At 32.5% G+C, this 19,918-nt stretch overlaps 2 protein-coding genes across 5 annotated transcripts; both read right to left on the reverse strand.

The window, feature by feature from the left end:
- Positions 1-254: 254 nt before the first annotated feature.
- LOC148609214 (opine dehydrogenase-like) lies at positions 255-3,115 on the reverse strand. Of its 2 annotated transcripts, none has more exons than XM_088541122.1 (2): positions 3,083-3,115; positions 255-2,191 (listed from the first exon to the last, which is right to left on the reverse strand). In XM_088541122.1, exon 2 carries the CDS (start codon positions 2,171-2,173, stop codon positions 935-937), a length of 1,239 nt encoding a protein of 412 aa, XP_088397248.1. In that variant the 5' UTR covers positions 2,174-2,191; positions 3,083-3,115; the 3' UTR covers positions 255-934. The 2 variants fall into 2 exon arrangements, with proteins under 2 accessions (XP_088397248.1, XP_088397247.1); XM_088541121.1 differs by lacking the exon at positions 3,083-3,115 and adding an exon at positions 2,844-3,029.
- Positions 3,116-6,526: 3,411 nt separating this feature from the next.
- On the reverse strand, positions 6,527-14,636 carry LOC148609215 (uncharacterized). 3 transcript variants are annotated; one of them, XM_088541296.1, is made up of 2 exons: positions 14,484-14,636; positions 6,527-7,843 (listed from the first exon to the last, which is right to left on the reverse strand). In XM_088541296.1, exon 2 carries the CDS (start codon positions 7,838-7,840, stop codon positions 7,079-7,081), a length of 762 nt encoding a protein of 253 aa, XP_088397422.1. In that variant the 5' UTR covers positions 7,841-7,843; positions 14,484-14,636; the 3' UTR covers positions 6,527-7,078. The 3 variants fall into 3 exon arrangements, with proteins under 3 accessions (XP_088397422.1, XP_088397423.1, XP_088397424.1); XM_088541297.1 differs by lacking the exon at positions 14,484-14,636 and adding an exon at positions 14,377-14,449; XM_088541298.1 differs by lacking the exon at positions 14,484-14,636 and adding an exon at positions 13,031-13,050.
- Positions 14,637-19,918: the final 5,282 nt, after the last annotated feature.

The following is a 19,918-nucleotide window of genomic DNA, read 5'->3' on the forward strand; positions in this document are numbered from 1 at the left end:
ACGAAAATATGTGCATATAATTACTCTGAGCGTATTTCTTTTTTATTTGAAGCGTAACAGCAACAGTAATGAGACCCACTATGGGAAAATGAAAAGTCTTATGTAGACGGCTACAGCCTTATACTTAGCGGGATGTACCCGGTTTGTTATCAAATCAGAATTACTACATTTTAATGTAAGTTATAACATAGTCAATTGTAACGAGCGCTGTGTCTGAATCGGAAACAAAGTAAATAAATGTTCAATGCTAAACGGTCATTTCATCTTTTAATGTAAACTTCCCGTTCTCATACAAGCAAAAACACATGTAGAACACATATGTAAAAGGTACATTTTTATCTCGTATGAAGCTAGAACTATGAAGCTATGACGGTAAAAACGGCACAGATCAGCAACATTCTGTTAAGTAGTAATATATAAATATACAAATCATGTGCTAACGTACAGTACAGAAATTACGAGTGCAAGAAGTCGCAACAATATTAACGACTTAAAAAAGATGTTTATACTTTATATTTTGTAATAACATGTTTTATTAAACAACGGAATATGCTTTTGTGTAGTGTACATCTGTATTGAGACAAGTTTCAGTGATTTTATTAAATGTGAATAAAAATAATTTGATAAGTAATGTCCTAAATTGTCCTAATATCAGTGAAACAATATAATAAATGCCAAGAAAGACAACTGTGACTTGATTATTGAACAGATTTTATTTGTCTCAATTAAAAAAAAAGGAAATTTCATTGATTCAAACAAGTAACAAGATTAAGATAACCAATGACAAACAATACTTTTGTTAATTATCTTGTTTACATAAAATAGTGTTTAAGTAACGTAATATTTACTTAGAGTCGAGAACTATGCACAACACCGTCTTAACAGAAGACATTACATGAACTTACTGTACTTATTCAGTCAATTGTGTGTCACATTAGAATTGTTCATATATCATATCAGAGTCAAAGTATTCCACCAGCTGGTCAAGGGTGGAAATACCGTATGACTGCGGGGCTCTAACGGATTTCACATCTTTCCCTTTTAGTTTTGAGTCAACAAGATATTCTTTTCCTAAAATTTTCTGAGCCCAATTTATTAATTCGTCCATAGTTGGTGTTGCCACACCAACAAGAATCGCAATACCTTTCAGAATGACAATACCGAAGGGAATGTCTTCAGTTATATACCGATAGTCGAAGTCGGGAACGAAACCCGTTTCCAGTCTTTTCATTGGATGAACAAGTCCCTGGTAAGCACTGTTTGTTCTCAATAATGTGAGTAAACTGGAGGTGTCAGAAATTGTATCGGAGTAGTGAGTTTTAAACCATTCCTCCATTGTGACAACATCTGTCATTACAAGACTTGGCTTTAGCTCTTGGATTTTCTTAGCTGTTATGCGAATTTCGCGATTTAGACATGACATGAGGTTAGTTTGCATTTCCGTTACACCTTGGTAGAACAAAGGCTTTTCATTCAGTGGAACACCATCCCAATCTTTCCACTTCCCGTACATGATTGGAGGATGAAGGACTGAACCGGACTTGAGAGTTATTGAAATGGCATTTTTTGCAATATTAATCCGAGGTTTGTCACCAAGAATACGTTGAACTGTTTCTACAGCCGGAAAAGGAAGTTTACAACCTCGACCAGTTAGCAGAGAAGTGCTCAAAATATCCTTATATCCAAGAAGTTGAACCCTTTTCCCGTATTCAGTAATTCTGCATGCCCATGGCAGTGATTCAAATCCCATCATCGTACAGGTCTTAGCTTTTTCCTTCAAGACATTTTTGCACTGGAGCTCAAATCCGGGATGACCAGGCAATCCGACAATAAGTGTGTCAGGTTGTACATATGGGTAAATAATCTCCAGATATATCTGATGCACATACGCTGGTACAACTATGAAAATTATCTTTGTCCCTTTCAGTGCAATAGCTGGTTCTTTAGTAATGAGAGATGGCTTTCCACTTACATTTGTAGTGGTTCCGTCAGAATCTGTTGTAAAGGCTGTAAGCATGTTGTCTTTTGTAGCTTTGACCCACCTCTCAGCTTCGTCCTTGTATACGGAAAGAACATTCACTTCCACATTGTTTCTAGATGAGGCTATCGTAGCAAAGCAGTGTGCACCATTACCCCCACCACAGATTGCGATCTTAAGTTTTTCTGTTTCCATATCTTAATCACAAAGTAGCTGCAATGAGAAAAATTATCAAAGTAAATTGCAGCATTACTGAACAAAGATTAACAAATATATTTACATGTACGTCTGTATTTCTATGTCTGTTCATAGCTGTGGACTCTGGGTAGGAATAGAAAAGCTGGCATATCTTGTAAATTATAGTTCTGTGAGTTCTTCATTCGAAAAAAACGTTAACATAACAAAGGCAGTAGAAAATGATAATTTGATCCTAGTTTTTAAATTTTTTTCAAAACATCATTACATTTTATTGCAGAAATACATTATTGTTAGCTGTATTACAGTCAAGGAAAAGTAACTCCATTGGGTTTTGATTAATGCCTAGTGGTGGAGGAGATCCTGCACTCTCAATAAAAAATAATTTTTAGTTCGCTTCATTATCTACTAAGTTGTGATTAAAATCGTGACACTTTTGAATTATTTGTGTAAATCTATATATGTTGCACTTGACCTTCACAAACCACGTGTCAACAGTCCACTGACAAGCAATGTTCTTTTTTCAAAGGAAAGCATTTTGTTTTTACAAATAAAGCAAGTTTTTCTCAATAGATAATTCTTATACTTTTTGGCGCCCCTCCCTTATTAACAATGTGCATTACTAGATCTTATATTACCAAGGACAATAACAACGTGCTCTACTACTTACCCTTAATCTTCCAGGCGTGACATCTGGCGGAGTGTTATGACCACGATTTAGTTTAATATTTATTATAAAACACGACTGTACATTGATGAGTACTATACTTTACATACAATACTGTAACTGTCTAACTGTTTATTTGGTGGTATATTATCTGATACGAGTCAGTCTATGCCGAATTTAATTTTGTTTCTTTAGCTATGCATTTAATCTAAAACAAATAACAAATGGTGTTAAGTACGTACTTTCTGTCCCACAATCCTTTTGCGAAGGTTGAGAAAGTAGATATACATGGGGACCATCTGTTAAATCAACAATGTAGTTCAAAGTAATTATTAAAGAGCTATATCTTTGAAATCTAAACAACATCGGTTTCAATCAAAATCAGTCCCCAATTTTACAAACTTTTATAAAATAAACGAGGTTCAAACTGTTCACGTTTTATATCCATTCAGTCAAGGGAAAAATTATGCAGCTCATAAAGTATCTAATAGTTCACAAACAAACGATCCTTCTAAAATGGAGTTGGACTCGAGTGCTCTCTAAAATTCTGTCAGAAAACTTCCTCAGGATAGAACAGAAATCCTGACAGAGGCTGTCCTGGGTCAGGATCCACTTTGCCCTATTCCCTGACAGATCCTAACCGATAGGACATTTGCCGCTGGTATATACTTTATTTCTGCTAAATCTATGTAGAAACATTGGTATACAGATAAACATGCATATTTTACAATATTAATTTACAGTTGTTGAGGAACAAAGATTGAAGTACAAATAACCAACAGACAAAAAAGTAAGAAAGATAAATACAGTGAGGAACAAAGTTTGAGGTATAAATGACAAACAGACAAAAAGGTAAGAGAGATAAATACAAAGTAGCATATAAAAAAATGGATAAAATCAGGGTGATGAGTAAATGGCTAAATGAGAGAATCCATTTTCTTATTGATAGTTCTGATAAATTGACACAACTTGCGGAGTGCAGACATTTTTGTGGTGTTCATTAGTCTATTGGACTTTAAAGCATTGCAATTCACTAAAAACTTCTTTTCTATATATATTTTTCTTTCCATCATGAAGGACCTGCATTTTAGTATATAATGATATTCATTACCTATATCTCCGCCCCCGCAAAAAGGGCAGATTCTGTTATCTCTTGATATGTTTTTTCCATCTCCCACTTTCAACAGGAAGTTGATTAAGATGATTTATGAGTCGAAATTTACATAACGTTGCAATATCTTTATCATTAAGTATATCAAAATAATTTTCGACACCATGATCTTATTTTTAATAGCCGGTAATTTAATGTTTTAGCACCATTTTCAATATCTGAATACCAACATTGGATGAATGGGTCATAAAGAGTTTTTTCAACAGTACTTTTTAGCCATTTACCATTGTAGACAAATTGATAGAGCCAATGTATTGCAGGCCACATTCATTCAAAATGTTTTCAATACCTTTAAACCAAAATGACGAAAAAGATGTCGTGTTTGTTAGGTTTATTATCAGCTTATAAGTCATGGTACTTAATTTTTGATTTTTGCTCTGGACAAGTTTCATCCAAAAAGAAAGCATTCTTACTTTAATATCTAAGACAAAAGGACATCTTCCTAGTTCCCCATAAACCATAGAGCTAGGCGTTGTTGATTTAACTCGGAGTAGAAGTTTACAAAACTTCCAATGGATTTTTTCTATAATATCATTATTACCTCCGACTTGATACTTTGTACTGGACATTTTTAAAGCTGCGTGATACAATTTCTTGATTTGAAAATTTCTAGGAAAAATAAATCCTAAATCTCAGTTGCGTAACCAGTAATATAGTTGACTATTTAGATATGAAAAATCAACGAACATAAAATACTGTTCATACTAAAATATGTCTAATATACTTTCAAAGGTTATACAAAAGTGAAAATTTAATGTGAAAATTAGGAACTTTTACTAAAAGGGCTTCCACTTAAGTATAGTGTAGCAGTTTGTTAAACTCCATTCAGGAGACTGTTGCATGCATGTAAAAAAACCCTTTCCACTCAACTTCTATTTCTAATTCAGGAAAAGTTAAAGAAAAAAAAGCCTTCGTCTGTGGTTTGAGACAAAAATTTAAATAGATGTAACTTGTAAGTTGATTTAAGAGGGATGTGGATGTCTGATTTTCTCCAAAATACAGACCTGTATGCAGAACGGACTACAGTTACGAAAAAATATGGCGTATTTAAAATCGAAAAAGCATCTTTTGTTCGAAGGGTTTTTTCTGCACCTTGTATCTTCCGTATCGTGCATGAATCGACAATGTCTGAATTTTATATGGATTGGTATATAATGCAATCTTTTACACAAGTCTTTATTTTTCACTTTGATAGCGTTATGCATGTATAAGTATGTCAATCATTCATTACATTGCATACTTTTAACGTTAGAGGCTCATGAAATGAATGTAAGTAAAAGCGGTTAAAGTTATGTTAAAACAGTGTGATTTGAAACAAAATACAGTTCAATAGTCAAATGAGTGCTTATCTAAAATTCTGAATTTTACCATTCTTTATAGTCGTCATTGTATATCAAAGCAAGGAATTAAGCACCTATCCTAGACGATTTTTCTATTTTACACATACATGTATTTACATGTATACTTATACAATACCTTTGTTTTAAAGCCATAAAAGTACTGTGTACTGGTAGTCTTCTTTCACCTAGACTAGTCTCTTTATTTGTTATGCCGAAGATTATAAAAAAAATTAAAATTCGAAAGGTCAAATTTGTGTTAGACATTAGCCTATATAGCCTTGATATGGTCATATTTTCATTATTTGACCTCATTTGGAAGGTAAGACACCACGAAAATGTGTTTGTTCATATACAAGGTCTGTTTACATTATTGTATTTGAAATTGTAAATTCACTTTTGGCCTTTTTCCTTGATCATATCATTTTTATCACATCAATACCGAAAATAAAGCACTTCAAATATGAGCATTTTTATGGGATGCTGACATCAGTATTTTCATAAACAGTACAGCTATTAATAAAGGAAGAGTATCTGTTCTTCACTTTCAATTTCAATGCAATGTGAAGTCTTAAGATGCATCCATATAAGAAAAAATTCTGTGTTAAAATGAAGCAATGAATTCATTAATATTGGTAATTTCACGAAATTCCAAACTGTCGGTAAAAAACTTCAATACTTATTGTTTATAAACTGTTTATAAGTTCTTATGGGACAGAGAAACTTTGTGGTGTTTTATTTACTACAGAAGTTCATTTGGCATATTTAAATGTGGAGTTTTACCACGAAGGGTTAAAACTTGTTGGTATGAAAGTATTGAAGAAAACAATCTGTTTTCATTGTAACGATTCTTTTTTCGAAGATGATTGGTCATCATGTTCGTTGTGTGCGGATTAAAGACTTAACCCTTTTCATAAAATTTGTAGAGTATAATAGAGAATTCAACATTTTCTCTGATGATGTATTTAAAAAGGATAACTTATCTTTGTTAATCTGGTGACTGCTTTAATACGTGACAAAGACTTAAAATTCTTAAGTTGAAGAAACACGTTTCTGTATTTTTGTATTACTAGTATAATATAAAATTAAAAGTTTTTTTATCATGTTTATAAATGTAATGTATACTTATATAGTATCCCATTAACTGTAATCACAGAATGGCGATTATATAATATCACTGTATTGTTATGTTTATACGAAGTAAAAAGTAGTCAAAACTATAGTCAAGACAGAGAAAGAAACAATTAACTTACAGTATAGAAAAATCTACAAAACATTATACTAAGCAATCTGGAATCCAATATGGATCAGGTTTTGTGGACATCTATAGCCAAATGTTTTTATAGTCAGATACAATTCGAAGTACATATTTCACAGTTAGTGAGGCTGTTTTGTCTTTCTGGTTCTAGTCATCTTTAAATTCAATATATTACACGAATTTCTTCATTTGCAGTAAGGGAAAATCAATCACTTGAAATTATCATTTTTTTATGAATAATCTGCTAGATGTATCTGAAAGGTGGTTCAACCAATACATTATTTTTGTGACATAAGGGAAGTAATTCAAGCTTTTTATCTGCAAAATTTTCTTGATTACCTTTATGTATTCTAACATAAAATTTCAAAGTATGCTCGAATAATCAATTTGCAATATTTGAATATCAATAGCATAATAAACTTGTCATTATCTAAAGTGATTCATAACCGTCTATATAATAAAGAAAATGAGTTTATTTTAGCGATTCTTCTTCCAGTCTAATAGATTGCTCAATACCGAATCTAAATTTACAATCTCCCTCAACGTCCCAAATTACTGTCCTGTGATCTACAGTGTAACCTTTAGCCCCTCTCTTGGCTTCATCTTTCATTAACTCGGCAAAGTCACCTTCAATAGATTGAATGAAGGAGTTATTATCGCGAAGATTTGTAATGGCAACAACGACGATCCCACGTGCTTTAACTCTCATTTTATATTTGGCACTAAATTCTTTCTCTTTGACTTCCATAACGGCTGTAGTTTTGGTTTTTTCTGGAACTTTGATGGTACTATCTACGGCCCAAGTAAGCGATTTTTCACTCGTATCTTCGAATCCAGTTTCGATAGTCGTCTCTCTGCCGAATCCAGCAGTAATGCCTGCAACTTCTTCAGGAAGTCCTAGTTTGAGCTCAACATTAAATCCTTTCGTAAATCCTTTGGACATATTAGTAGTACTTACGCAAGTTGTAGTTCGTTCAGTTTGAAACGAATGTTCTTGATCAGATTCAGTATTATTATAAAATGTTGACTGGAATACTATTTGTGCGGTAGGTACGTCGTCCATTTTTTTATCTGTGTATTCTTCACCATCTGAGACGAACCTCACACGCGACCAATTGACCTCTAACTTGACGTCATCGTATTTGAGTTTGCTAAGCTCTTTCGACCTTGTTTTCATGAAAGATGTCCATGCCCACGTCTTTGCTACTTCTTCTAGATCCATTAAACCAGACATTTTCTGCAAAATACAAAAGAGCTTTAAAAAAACGTACTTGGAGCGTAAACCCACTTGCGTAGACCTCGAGATATACTGTATATTCACAAATCTAGGTCACCAATAGACAATGAACTTAAAACATTGGGATAATCATGAAATATTAGAATACTATTATTATAACATATGAAAGTTAAAAGGATCACGAGATGAACTTTTTAAAGTACATGTTGATATGTCTGTGAAATAGTTTAAACAGTGAAACTCGAAGCATGATTTATTTTTTGGGTCAAACAGGTGTTCGGTTAACAATGATGTAAGGGGCTTTGGCTTTGTGTCTGGTAAGAATAGGTTATCGGAGTATTCGGTTTTGTGTTTGGTTAAGAACTGGTTATCAAATTATTCGGTTTTGTGTCTGGTAAGAATTGGTTATCAAATTATTCGGTTTTGTGTCTGGTAAGAATTGGTTATCAAATTATTCGGCTTTGTGTCTGGTAAGAACATGTTATCGAATTATTCGGCTTTGTGTCTGGTAAGGACTGCTTATCGGAGTATTCTGGGTTTAGTTTAGACATGTTTCACTGTATACTTTTATATGTATATATGAAACTAATCTCGCATCAACAAAAAATAGCTCAATAAATGGAGGTTATCGATAGATTAGTCGCCATTTAAATAATGATAAACACACACACACAAAACAAACAAACAAGTAAACAGATCTTTTTAGTTTGCAATGACTAAGCAAAACCTGCAGATAAATATATTTCCCAAATTTCAACGAGGGTATTATACCAAACACTTACATGTAGCAAGCATAATTCGTATAAATATAAATGTTTCCGACGTAGTCTTGTCAATGTTTTCATTTATGATTAAAAGTTACGTTCTATCGAACAAAATTATAAATAAATGATTGTAAACTTTGAATTGTAAATTATTGAAACGAATTCAAGTGTGAAATTCCAAAACAGATTAATAACTTTAATGTTATTTAATTGGATCCTAAGGGTCGTTATAAGACCTAAAGGTCATAGAAATGTTCACATTGTCGTTAAGTATATAATTTAAAAGATCTAATATAACTACACACTCATCAATTCATTCCGTATTTCTGTCTTCTCTTAGTATTCTGACGCAAGTATTCATACTATATATAACAAATCGTAATATTTACAAAACCTTTACAAAATGAAACGGCGATGTAAGAAAAGCCCATTTATAACAAAAAACTGTGAGCAAAGCTCACTTGTTGATACCCCCGCTACCTTCCCAGGTGCACAACGCATATTATAAAGCATCTGTAAAAGATTTATCATATCCCATACAGTGGTTTCAGAAGAGTTGCAGATTAAAAGAGGTTCCCTATATTTTGCAGCAGAAAACCCCCCAAAAATCATTAAGACAGAAAAAACAAAATGGGAGGTGCACGATTGCATCATGTAAAAAAGAATCTGAGAAAGTCCCTTGAAATTCTATTCAGCTATTCCAGATGAATTGTGAATAAGAAGAGGGTCCCATAGTCGACAAATGACAAAACAAGAAACCCCAAAAATCATTACGACAGAAAAACAAAATAGGAGGTGCACAATGGTATCTTGTAATATAGAATCTTTGAAAGTTCCATCAAATTATCTGCGGTTGCACAGGGGTTGCAGATAAGAACTAGGGACGAACGAATGGACAGACGAACGGGCACCATAATCACTCTATACGGAGTTGCTTTTCAAGCGGGTGTATAATGATCAGATGACCAGTTAGCGAGGAAGCTAGTGCATTAAAAAACAACGCAATCGACAAAGCTAATTGGAAAGGTACAACATATTGTATGTGGTATATTAATTGAATTGTGAGGTAAAGATGTACGTCTTCTTAAATACTCAATTGGTAGTATGATCTAGATCACTTCGGAACAAAGATTAGCAGCACACAGATCTACTACAATTTGAAAGCTGTCTGAAAGACAAATGCTATGACTAATGCTATTATGGAATATTAATTTCCCTGTGAATTACTATTGACAGCGGAATTATTTACACTGTAGTAATTTTATCATTTCTCCCTTTTATCGTTAAGGCGGATTGCCATTTAAGAATCCCTATGCGATGTTTGTTCATTCCATCAACTAGTAATTGGATAAAAGAGAGATTGCTATGTTTGAATAAAGGGAAGAACGTTTTATATGACATGCCTTTAAAAGGTTATTAGATCGATAATAAGACCTAGATGTTAACGATGCAGTATTTACAATACTTTAAATCAGGAAAACGGACATATCAATTCTTACTCAAGATTTATTTGAATATATACAAGAATAAAGATGATATTTGCATGAATTAAAAAAACCCCAAAAAAAAACTGAAAATAAAAGAGTATATGAAAATTAGTACTATTTATTCACGTTATTTTTTAATACTACTCCAAGGGCCCGGACCCAATGCATTGTAGATAGTTTGCCATAATTTATACGATGTCGACTGAATGCCACACCCGTAGAGGTCAAAGGGGCAATGACATATATAGATACAACATTCAAGCTCGATACATCTCTAAATTTGGATTGTGATTACATGTAAATGTTCACCACAGGATTGTAGATTTAAGCCAGAATAGAGTTGGTCAAAAACATGTTACTCAAATACATGCAATAAGACGTATGAAATATAACATGGATAAATAAGCAGCGGTACAGACAATGTGATTTATATTACGTATACCTCATTTAGGAAGTTATTAATCGAAAGGGAGTTCAAATTAATGGAAATTAACAAACCCCTAAAACTTTTAAACGTTAATTTGTAAATTACATGTAGTGGGAGCCTTTTTATGAAAAGAGTTCATAACTTCAAAACAAAAATTCAGAAATTTATTAGACTTAAAAGAAACTACAAATGTACATCAACAGAGATAATATTATTTCCAAAATTTCATGAAATTATAGAAAGTACTTTAGAGTTATAGTACGAAAACGGGAAAATCACTCTTTTTATGAAGAAAGTCCAAAAAATTCTAAAAGTTAAATTAGATATTAAGTAGCAGTCTTGGAAGAATAATGCAAATTCTGTAATATGTGATACATCTCAAAAAGGCTCCACTTTTTAATTATGTCTATTATTAAGTTACTTTAAACTTAATGAAATGTAAAATTATCATTTATTTCAATCTGTCTGCTCTTAGGAGATAACTAACATTGAAAATCAAATAGTTTCTATTGTGTTTTTGTGTTAATAACAGTTATCTCCCTTAATTTTGAATTCTACAGTACATTCTTTATAATTTTCATCTCCTAAGAATAAGGGTTATATGAAAAGTTACATGCTACTTTCTGTTGACTATGACATTTTAAACAAAATATAAAAAAAAAAAACATAAATATGTAGGCTTTCCAGCCATGAATTACATTTTGCATGATTCTTATCCGGAGTGCTACTTCATAATTATTGAAAGGAAGCTTACGCTAAAAGGGATGAGCGATGTCCCTGATTTGATGAAAGCGTTTTTGATTTATAATACAGAAACAGAAAAATTCCTAAATCTTTGTTGAATAAAAGTCTAATAATGTGACGACCATTTGATTCTGAGGGGGAAATGCTGGCAGTTATTTTGAAATGGATATTCTGGCCCCGAAAAGATTGAAAATAAACATTCTAACCTATACCTCCAAGAAAGTAAATATTGTTTAAACCTCTGTCAATATACGCCATACAGTGGAATGTAAAATAAATAAACCAGCCTCGATGTGGGAAAATACATTTTCTGACCCGCAAAATTTCAAAACTAAATATTCTGACCCCACTGACAAAATTTACCAGCCCCCTTTTAGAATCAAATGATCGTCCCTAACTCAAAAACGTAACATCTGAATTTTATTAAAAATCTAAAGGTACCAAAGAAAATGAAGCTCAAGTCAACAGAAAGAGATGATTCACCAAAGTTTCATAAAAATTAGCTACTGAGTAATATTTGTTTGAACTTCCATGACATAAAATAGTTTAAAAATAGGATACAAATAAGTAACAGAGACAACGAATATCGTAGAATGTGACCATCAATTACAGATATAAATATTTAAGTACCATTCTGCGTAAGAATCAGGCAATGGGTGGTACATCATATTTCTCAATTTGGACTTCTTTTTGCCTCAAATATATTCAATACATCTAGAAAACAATTGAACAGCTATTTAAATTTGTCCTGAAGCATCTGTGACGTAGATATTTTCCCACCATTTTTCCATAGTGCCTTTCACCTAAATTTGACCTATCAATATCTTAAAACGGCCAATTTTACAAACACTTTGATGGTTATTTCTGGAGGTTATCGGGTATAAATACTTGGTTAATGCCAAAAAATCTCTGTGTTATTGTCCTTCATGTGCCACACCTTATACACATTTTACCTGATTCTTATACGAAGAAGTATTTAATTGTTCGTTGCTGATGACGGGCTCAGTTGGCAATTATTTTTACATATAACTTTCTACGGATGAGGGTGTTTAAACAATAAAATAGCTCACAGCAAATAGCTCACACCAGCATTTTCACACTTTTCTTACAGGAAAACGTATGTCAGCGCGTGTAGATAATTAGTTCCCAATTTGTTTCTTAATGATCTGAAACTTTGTTTTATTACTGAAAGCTGCTGCCAGACACTCATAACAATGTTTATAATTAACGCCACTGATACATGTAGTGTGTACAAAGGAGAATATTTTGTTCATGTGTTTTGAAATGTACATGTGTATTAAGATGATGCAGTACCTCAACTTCGTAAGAGAAATTAGTTGGCAGTATTGAGGGCATGTTCTTCCTGTTTTTCATGTAAAGTTGTTTTAACTGTATCACAAGCACACCAAGGAGAAAATAAGTGTACGGATTATTTCATATCATTCATTTTTGTGACAAAGCAAAATACATCACACTCACCAATACAAAAAAGATAGTTATACAAAAAAAAATGTATGATTCTGGTCATCATGTAACCACCCGTTTTTTGGGACAAGTCAAGATTTCCATGTTCTTTTTTCAGAAAACAGGTACTCGTGGTCTTGTAGATATTTTTAACCCCTCTGTTATGACATACGTATTGGTATTGAATATTATAAAATGCTTATGTGGAAATGCAGGATGTAATGTCATTCCCAGGATAAAATACCACGATTATTTATATACATTGTAATAATAATAATAAAACCAAATACTGTCTATGTACCTGGTAAAATGTTTTACAAAAGCTAACACGAACGATGTAAGAAATCTCTAAAATATTTTCTCATGGTCAAGTGCAAGGTATGTTTTTTTTGTCTGTACTCGCTACCGTAACGCCAAAAGCATCGTGTTTCTATAAAGAAGAATGCATTGTATCAATTTTAATCTATATGCCCATTGTTTCAAGCAAAATACATTGTGATATTTATGAGATACGAAAACACTCATAAAATGTCACGGTTACAAGTTTGTGGACAGGTAAACTAAAGTTAATTAATTTTCTCACATAAAACATCTATAACGGATCGTTCACGATCTCTGTACAAACATACGGGATGGTTAAGAGTTTTATCAGCATGACAGTCGTCATTCATTTTCCCCCATTCACCCTTTTATTTTTCAAACTGAGTGTCGTGTAGCAGTCTGAATTCAAACTGAACAGACCCTATAAGAAATATCACAAAAAAACACGGCTTCAGTGAACCAAACGCATTTGAATTATTGTCTGAACTCTCTAAATTGAAGCATACAAGCACTCAGTCTATTTCATCTAATTGCGTGTTACGACGTCGGTCTAACATGCATGTTCCTATTAAGACATAAATTATATTTGTGAAACGGGTCTGCAATGTATCGCCATTGAATGATCCAGGTCACTTTCTGACAAAAAATAAAATCGACCAAATATTCATTCATCAAAGCGATATTTAACTTGTTTTACCTTATTAGAAGAGTAACTTAATAAAAAGGAAATTTGATTTGCATTGATTCTTAATTGATGTTATCAACCACCGAATCTACTTAGTCGGGGAAATACACTTGTTTCCGGGCAGACTCAGTCAATGACAAAGCAATTGCGGCAGCCATCATGAATTTATTTTGATCCTTTTACAATCACACGGAAATTTTGTTTTGTAGCCTCACGGAAATAAATACTTAATACTATTCAACTATAGACAAAAGAGTTAACAACAATTTAAAATATTATGATAATAGCCTAAATTTATCTTTACGTGTAAAATTGAGTTCAGTGAAACGGGTGTGTCCTCCTTTCCGTGTTTCCACTTGACACAAGTTTCTGGAATTTATTTAATTGTTTTTAATTCTATAATAAAGTATGAATTAATCAATTCTGCTCTAGATTTAAATTTACATATCTGAGGACCCTCTCCCCTTCACAAAAGAAGGGCTGAGCTTACATGTACAAACCGACAAGTAAATATAGAAGGGTAGAAGATATTGTGACAAAATTTTAGCCTTGAAAAATATACATAATATGAAAAATTGAAAATAAAAAAGAAAGAAATGCAATAAAATATGAGAGGATAACCAACATTAATAAAACCTTGCCTTCCTGAAACCTGACTTAATCAAATGAACAATATCTTCCTTTCGAGAGAAGTTTTAAACTGTGTTAGGCAATGCTATCTATGATAATGTAATGATAAAAATCTTACCAGTTTATAAAGTTATTTGTACGGTACTCCTACTAATATATATTAATTCGATGGATGAATGTATAGGCAACAGCTGAACTGCTGATGATGACACAGATCTTCCATACCATTGGTTGATGCAAGTCATGTGATTGACATATTGATTAGCTGACCAGGTAATTTTCTCCAGGTGTTATATATGTTACATCAAATATGAAAATATTGATTTGTAAATATTTATGATTTATTATCTAAACATTTTTTTTATCAATAATCAATGTTTTCTCGTTATATGATGCATATTAGTTGAAAGGGGGAGGTTGTTTATGTTCAGATGTTCACTATAAAGTCTTTATGGGCTGTACAGCTAATGTCTATAAAATCCCTTCAATTTGGAATTATTTTATAAAAGAATAAGAAAATGTGCCCAATACCTATCGCGGGAATTTTATTTATCTAAACTGACTTAAAATTTCTACTCAGATTTGCTGTGCTCATATGAAAATTACGTTTAAAAAATACAGTTATTAAAAAAGTCAGGTGTTTTGGTTTCTTGTCATATCTCAGTAAAACATTCAGTGGACAACTTACACAACACAAACAGGCAGAGTTCAAAAATAGGCCAGATTATCACTTTACAATCTGTGTTAAGATAATAGTAACTGATTATCATTGCATATGATTATTCTTACATAAAGTTGTAATTGTCTATTCATTTTAAGTGCTTGAGGTTATTTCTGTAAAATGTCTGAAAAAGCCTTTAATTTGTGATTTTATATTCTTATTGTCCTTATGGGAAGTACTAAAAGATATTTTATCCATTAGTGGCATTACAGTTTCATCTGCTGCGACGTTACATATTAATTAATCTAATATTCACCCAGCACCTATTCCATTTTTGCGTTACGATTATCATGTTCAAATTATTCAACGACTGTTTAGCGAAAATGAAGACAACTTTATTCATGAGACTGTACATTACTGTATACCTTCTCATGTTAGATTTGTTGGATGTAAATGGTAAGCTTGAAATTGATCTTAATTCGCATGCAATCGGGAATAAACGATACACCTACTAGTTTGTCTCCCGTTATCGGGTAACCGCAAGTTAGCCACTTACCGCCAGTGAATATTGTTCATACTCGAACTTGTAAAATTGTGGGATTACATACCACTGGTACAAGTCACTAAGTGCGGGATTGTGGGATACATCTAAAAAAATACTAGTAGAAATCAAAAGAATGTAATCCTGGGACAGAGACCAGACATGGAAAACGAACACAACAAAGAACATAGAACAACCAAAATAATACATATAAAGTAACAAAAGTAAATGAGCAACTCGGACTCGACTAAAACTCATCTTAAATAACATTTACAACATGTATTGAGTGCGCCTCGTCGTTCCTTTTTACACTGAAAGGCTCAAATAAAAAGAAATATCCGAAAATACACAGGTACATTTTACACAAACGACCTTTCAAATATTGAGAAACATATCATTCGTACAATTTGAAGACTAATTTGACTTTTATGAAACTTAATTCATAATATACAATAAAGATATTATTTAAAACCGAGAGTTTAAGCTCTCTGTATATGCCTTGATAAGCGGTATTCTGAATCTAGAGATTTCGCTTAACTTGACAGTCTTTATAAATATCCTTTCACATCTGTCGAATTGCTACCAGTTTTTTTCAAACCAACATAGCTACTGAAAATTGAAAAGATTTTTCCGTTTTCTGGTTTAATATGTCTGAAAACATATCTAAAGGCGACCGGAATGATAAACACCTTAACATAAACACGACCTTTGTCAGTGTGGATTAGATTGACATAGATTATATTAAAATCAAATCGAGATTAAATTCGCAAGACAAACGCTGTAGACAAGGATGACAATACTTAACGTTATTATATAGATAGCAGTGTTTTATCAAATGTTCCCAGTGTAATAAATTTCGATAATCCATACTGTGAAATAAATTCGCTAGTTTTACTCTCGGACTTTGTCCCGCCAAAACGTCACATCTGTGATATCAATCCGACAATCACAGAATTTAAAATTCATCTTGAAAATATCGATAAATTAAGAAGAAAATCTATATAATAAATAGGATAATCAATTAAATTAGTTATCGTGAATATCCAAAATATGACCCCTTGTGACGTGACGAAAACGCTTGAAGATTTAACTCGTGCGCGGAACAATTTCCGCACACTTGTTAAATCTAGGCGTTCTTCGGCACTCGTGATAATATTTTGGTTATTCACTCATTCCAGTTAATTATCCTATTATTATTCATTTGTTATTTAGGAGGCAGGAAAATAAAATGTTATTAAAATAAATATATTAAAAAAAAAACGAAACTAGTAGCTGTAGTAATCAACTACTTAAATGAATTAAATGACTTAAATGAAGTGCTTGGTCAATAAAAGGAACATAAACTTTCTATATAACGTATACTAGCTTTGAAAATGTCCTAATTCGACCTAATTTAATGTACATTTGCAGCATAGGACATTTTGGCCAGTGCGCTTCAACTTAATCCAAATGTACTTTTTTGATGTATACGAACCGCACCCAAAAACAATATAAAGGTTAGGAAGTTTCTAAGGCCAATGAACGTGTTTATAACATACTTGACCTGGGTATAAGTGGAGATTTGGCATATTTAATATTTGAGATGGACCATCACAATTGGTTAAGGATTAATAAGCTTCACCTTTCTATTTTCATCTTTTGTTGAAATAATTAAGAAATATTGAGAAGTACAGGTAGCTTCTTTTTAAAATTGTTCTTTTTTGCGTTGAAAGAATTACCATTTTTTGAGTGATGAAATCTTTTGTGTGTTTACCCTTGATGATGGAGGATCTTTCTTTGTTTTTCTATAATTATTTCCGCTTTCAATTTGCCATCGGAGAACTGGAAAAAATAATGATAGGCCCTAAAGAGAGGAAAATATGAATGTCCGTTATAATTGCTTTATTAAAGGTATTTGGATTTCCACCCAAAACACTAGTCAATATCCCTCACGGTGACGATATTATTATTCCATTTGTCGTCTTTCATTGACACCAGAGTCATTCATCCCTTCCACCATTTGCGAATGGAACAAAATTGATTTAACAATTAGACATATACAATGTAGATTCAATATCACAATTTAAAATGGAATTTAAAAAACATGAATTGTAATATTAAAATCAGACCATCCAAAAACTTCTATTATAGCCCAGGGAAGCTGAATATAATTCTTACCCAACTTCGATGTTCCGCCTCATTTCTAGAAATTATGATCTTTTCAGATGTAATATTACATGTATTTCTGATCCATCTTCTTGTGGATCAGCAGTTGAAAATGTCCACCACTTTTCCCTGGAGAGCACACTTTACTTTGAACAAAGACGAATTTCGATGAATAAAATTAACTGCCTTACAGTAGGACAGGAATTAGATGTAAGACTACTCATTGGTGGAAGTTCTGAACTGTCTGATGACCAAAATATTAAGATATTAAAAAATTAAAAGAACCCGCCAAATTTCTAGTATTTTAAGTGGTAAAGTTATAGTGTTCTCGATTCCATCGCAATCTTCCTCTTCTTTTCTTTCCTTCGTATACATTCTCCCCTTTACTTAAACCTATATCTTTGTTTTATATATTTTTTGCCTTACACGCACATACTATAATATCGAATTATGTATAATTATGAAGTTTAACTACCGGTTGTCAATTTTATCTGGAGAGGACTTCATAAGTGGGATTTCACTTGTGTCCAATCCTACTGCTTTATTTGCAATAAAATATGGTAAAACTAAACTAAACTATTAAAGGTTTACAAGTTTTCAACTTCGTAGTTAAAAGTATCGTTAAAATATAGGAAAATAGATATATTGTAGTTTGTACTGTACATACATGAACTTGGAATCATTGAAGCATATATTTATAAATCAACACATGTATCAATCTCATTTAAATTAGACCCATCAATTGTTCCATAGGTCTAATTTTAGTCAGATTGTACATGTATAGAACGAATCTGGAATATATGTAAGCTTTGAGAAAACCAAATAAAATTTAAATAGCTGATCTCGATATAAATATTATTTCGAGTGGAGGCTGTCGTGAAATAATCTCCCTTGGAAGAATCATTAGATACTATAAAAACGAACCGTTACTAATGTAAGAACAGAATAATGATTAAAACTTTTAAAAAGTAAATTATATTGTGATACTAAATAGTGTGCTTTTTACTTACTGGAAATTGTGTGCAAGACTTTGCTTTTCTTAAGGAGCGATTATACCATCGAGATGTACATGTAAACTGAATAGACCTTCCAAAGAAACCATTTATGCGGTGGTTATATTACCAAATTCTTTTTTAGAATTTTTGCGTAATTTACTCCTGGATCAGGGGTATATTCTGAAGGCATATGTGCAGTTGCTTCTGTGATCGGAAGTGATTATAGAAATAGGTTTTATGACGCTGTAGCTTGAAACTGCTGTTTTATCGGTAACAGTATGGTAAAAGAGGGGGTGTTAAACCTTGAATTATACCACCACTTCAAAATTTGAAATGCCTGAACCAAGTCACGGCCATTAAGGTACCAGCTACTCCTGTGGTGTAATATCAATTTTGTCAGACTTAATTTATTTTTTTTCATTATAAGTGTTCAGTAATTGTGTTGTTACCATTATCAAGACCAAACAGATCAAATCTAGCACATTAACCTTTGGCTGTGGATTTTATTAGCCTAAATACTGCTGGGCTTTATTGTATCATAACATTAAACCTTTAGTTTTGAATTTTTTAAGTATCTGAAAGAGTGGTCAATTGAATCACTAAGATTCTAGAGGAAATCAAAAGAATACAATCCAGGGATAAAGACAAGACAAGGAAAACAGACACACACATCAAATAACATATACTAACCAAAATGATACGTTCAAAGAAACAGAAAAAAACATCGTATCTGGACTCATTTGCCAGTACTGTGGAACGAACCTTTGTCCTGAGGAGACCGAGCTTAGAAGCAGGAGGTTCTGATAGACACTAGTTAGTTGATTCTTGGCCATCAGGGCTCATTCACTCAACATAAGGAGACGTGACGCATAGCCCCGACCTTCCTGTAACATTTCAATATTTTTTTTTTCAAAGTATAACTGTTTCTTGGATGATTTTTATTAGCTCGGAGAACCTACCCGTCTCTGGAATTAGTCACCAAAGGATGGGCTAATTTTTTTCTTAGTTTGACCATGTTCTAAGTCTTTTTTCAAAGAGTTTTGTCGATCATCCTTTCGTGTGAGACCATCGACACATAAAACAATCAAGTACATCGTGATGTCTAGACGATCAACACCAGCATATATACTGATCTATATCTTCCTGATATAGTACATATGTAAACTAAGGATTATCATTATGTCGATGCTGCGGGGCAGTACACAATGTAT

The sequence above is a fragment of the Perna viridis genome, chromosome 8, assembly GCF_037379345.1.
Source record: "Perna viridis isolate PV_CMFRI_1.1 ecotype Kerala chromosome 8, ASM3737934v1, whole genome shotgun sequence".
NCBI classification, from domain to species: domain Eukaryota; kingdom Metazoa; phylum Mollusca; class Bivalvia; order Mytilida; family Mytilidae; genus Perna; species Perna viridis.

Excerpts from the sequence above, each read along its gene's own strand:
- LOC148609214 (XM_088541122.1), bottom strand. The coding sequence starts at position 2,173 with ATGGAAACAGAAAAACTTAAGATCGCAATCTGTGGTGGGGGTAATGGT.
- LOC148609215 (XM_088541296.1), bottom strand. The coding sequence starts at position 7,840 with ATGTCTGGTTTAATGGATCTAGAAGAAGTAGCAAAGACGTGGGCATGG.